Raw genomic sequence first — 1,842 nt, 5'->3', positions numbered from 1 at the left:
AAAAGAATGTCTTTTTTATACATTATCTTTAACTATTATTTGGAAGAGAAGTATACCAACGACACGGTACTCATGTGGAAATACAGATTTTTTACTAGTTATGATAAATCAATATCATATTTTATACTCTCATATGAAAATCATTCTATATTTAAATAACTTTTCTTTTTATTTAAGCTTTTTATTTTTACAAAAGCTTCATCCAATAATCAACATAAACAAATCATTAGACAGTGAAAATAAATTATTAAATGATTAGAACAAAATAAATCAATTAAGAAATTATTAACCTATTATAGCCACACTAAATCGATCCATTAAAATAACTAAAATCAATTAATTAAAAAAATTGAGCGTGTTATACAGTTACACTTATCCATGCTTCTAACCCCGTAGACTTTAATGTGTTGCTGAACGGTAGACGACTTCGATCGTGAGTTTAAACATCCGTTTGCTTTCACGTTGAAAACAAAGCAAGGTTACATCCCTTGGACGCTAAATTCCAAACTTCAATCTTTTCCCATTAAAAAGCTTGAAGATGCGAGAAATTGGCAGCCACCGCTAATACAGAAAATACTAAAACTCTCATTGTGATTTTGAAAAGCTCTAACGTGTAGCTTTTAATTTACCGTGATTAGAATAATTAAATCCGAACAAACACTGCTCCTTCATTTGATTTCAATTCAAAGTTTGAGTAAAGTTGAACATGTTTCAATCTCATATCCAATTTACAGCTTACAAAATAAACCTAATCATATCACAAACATCTAAGGAAAATTCAAACATTCAAATTACACATAGTTTATAAGAAAAAGCATAAGAACACTTCTTCTTCACCCTCCAAATCCATACAAGGTTCTTCCCTGTCTCTTGAGAGCATAAACAACATCCATAGCAGTAACAGTCTTCCTCCTTGCGTGCTCTGTGTATGTAACAGCATCACGAATCACGTTCTCCAAGAAGATCTTCAAGACTCCACGTGTTTCTTCATAGATCAAACCGCTGATTCTCTTCACACCTCCTCTTCTCGCTAATCTCCTAATTGCTGGCTTCGTGATACCTTGGATGTTGTCCCGAAGAACCTTCCTGTGTCTCTTTGCACCTCCCTTTCCGAGTCCCTTACCTCCCTTGCCACGACCAGACATTTTTTTGGTGGAAAATTTGGGGGGCGAAATGAAATTTGGGGATTTAGGGATTTGATTTGAATATGAGATTTGAGATGGAAATTATGAATGTGATGTCGCGCTATTTATGTATGAATCTATTGGAGCGGGAGGAAGAAGAGGCTTGTGAGAATTTGATTTGATCTCAGTCGTTTAACTCGGAGTAATCGACGGTTTAGATTCGCGATCCGTGGATAGCTAAATGAGATATTAGGGACTGTTGATAAATAAATATTTAACGGTGAGATTTTGCTTTGTAGGACATCCGCGGATCCGCATTTCTTTTGCTCGAACTTGAAGTTTTTCTACGGTCAACTTTAAATAAATTATTCTACCATTCGAAGTTATTCACAGTTTTAAAAAAAAAATTATATGATAGATGAGAGAGAAAATAGTCAAAAATTAAAAAAGATAAAAATCACAAAATTTAACTCACTTATGAGAAAAATTGACGAAATAACATTTACCTTATTTAGAAAATTATAAATTGTCATTCTAGGATTTTCTCATTCAATTTTCATTTCAATCAATTTTTTCTTCATGTGTGCTCATATTCTTTGTGCGGCTCATGTCCAACTTATTTTCCTAGCGTCATCTTCACTTTGTCGTCTTCTCTCCGTGTGTAAGGCTTTTTCACTTTTTCTATTCATACATGGGAAATTATCATGAAATGTTCGAT

The 1,842-nt window shown here is 33.2% G+C and overlaps 1 protein-coding gene across 1 annotated transcript; it reads right to left on the bottom strand.

The window, feature by feature from the left end:
- Positions 1–643: 643 nt before the first annotated feature.
- LOC101513858 (histone H4) lies at positions 644–1,239 on the bottom strand. The gene has a single exon (XM_004510968.4). It carries the CDS (start codon positions 1,143–1,145, stop codon positions 834–836), a length of 312 nt encoding a protein of 103 aa, XP_004511025.1. The 5' UTR covers positions 1,146–1,239; the 3' UTR covers positions 644–833.
- Positions 1,240–1,842: the final 603 nt, after the last annotated feature.

This window comes from Cicer arietinum, chromosome 7 (assembly GCF_000331145.2).
Source record: "Cicer arietinum cultivar CDC Frontier isolate Library 1 chromosome 7, Cicar.CDCFrontier_v2.0, whole genome shotgun sequence".
NCBI lineage: Eukaryota > Viridiplantae > Streptophyta > Magnoliopsida > Fabales > Fabaceae > Cicer > Cicer arietinum.
This window is presented reverse-complemented; position numbering and strand designations above follow the sequence as displayed.

Excerpts from the sequence above, each read along its gene's own strand:
- LOC101513858 (XM_004510968.4), bottom strand. The coding sequence starts at position 1,145 with ATGTCTGGTCGTGGCAAGGGAGGTAAGGGACTCGGAAAGGGAGGTGCA.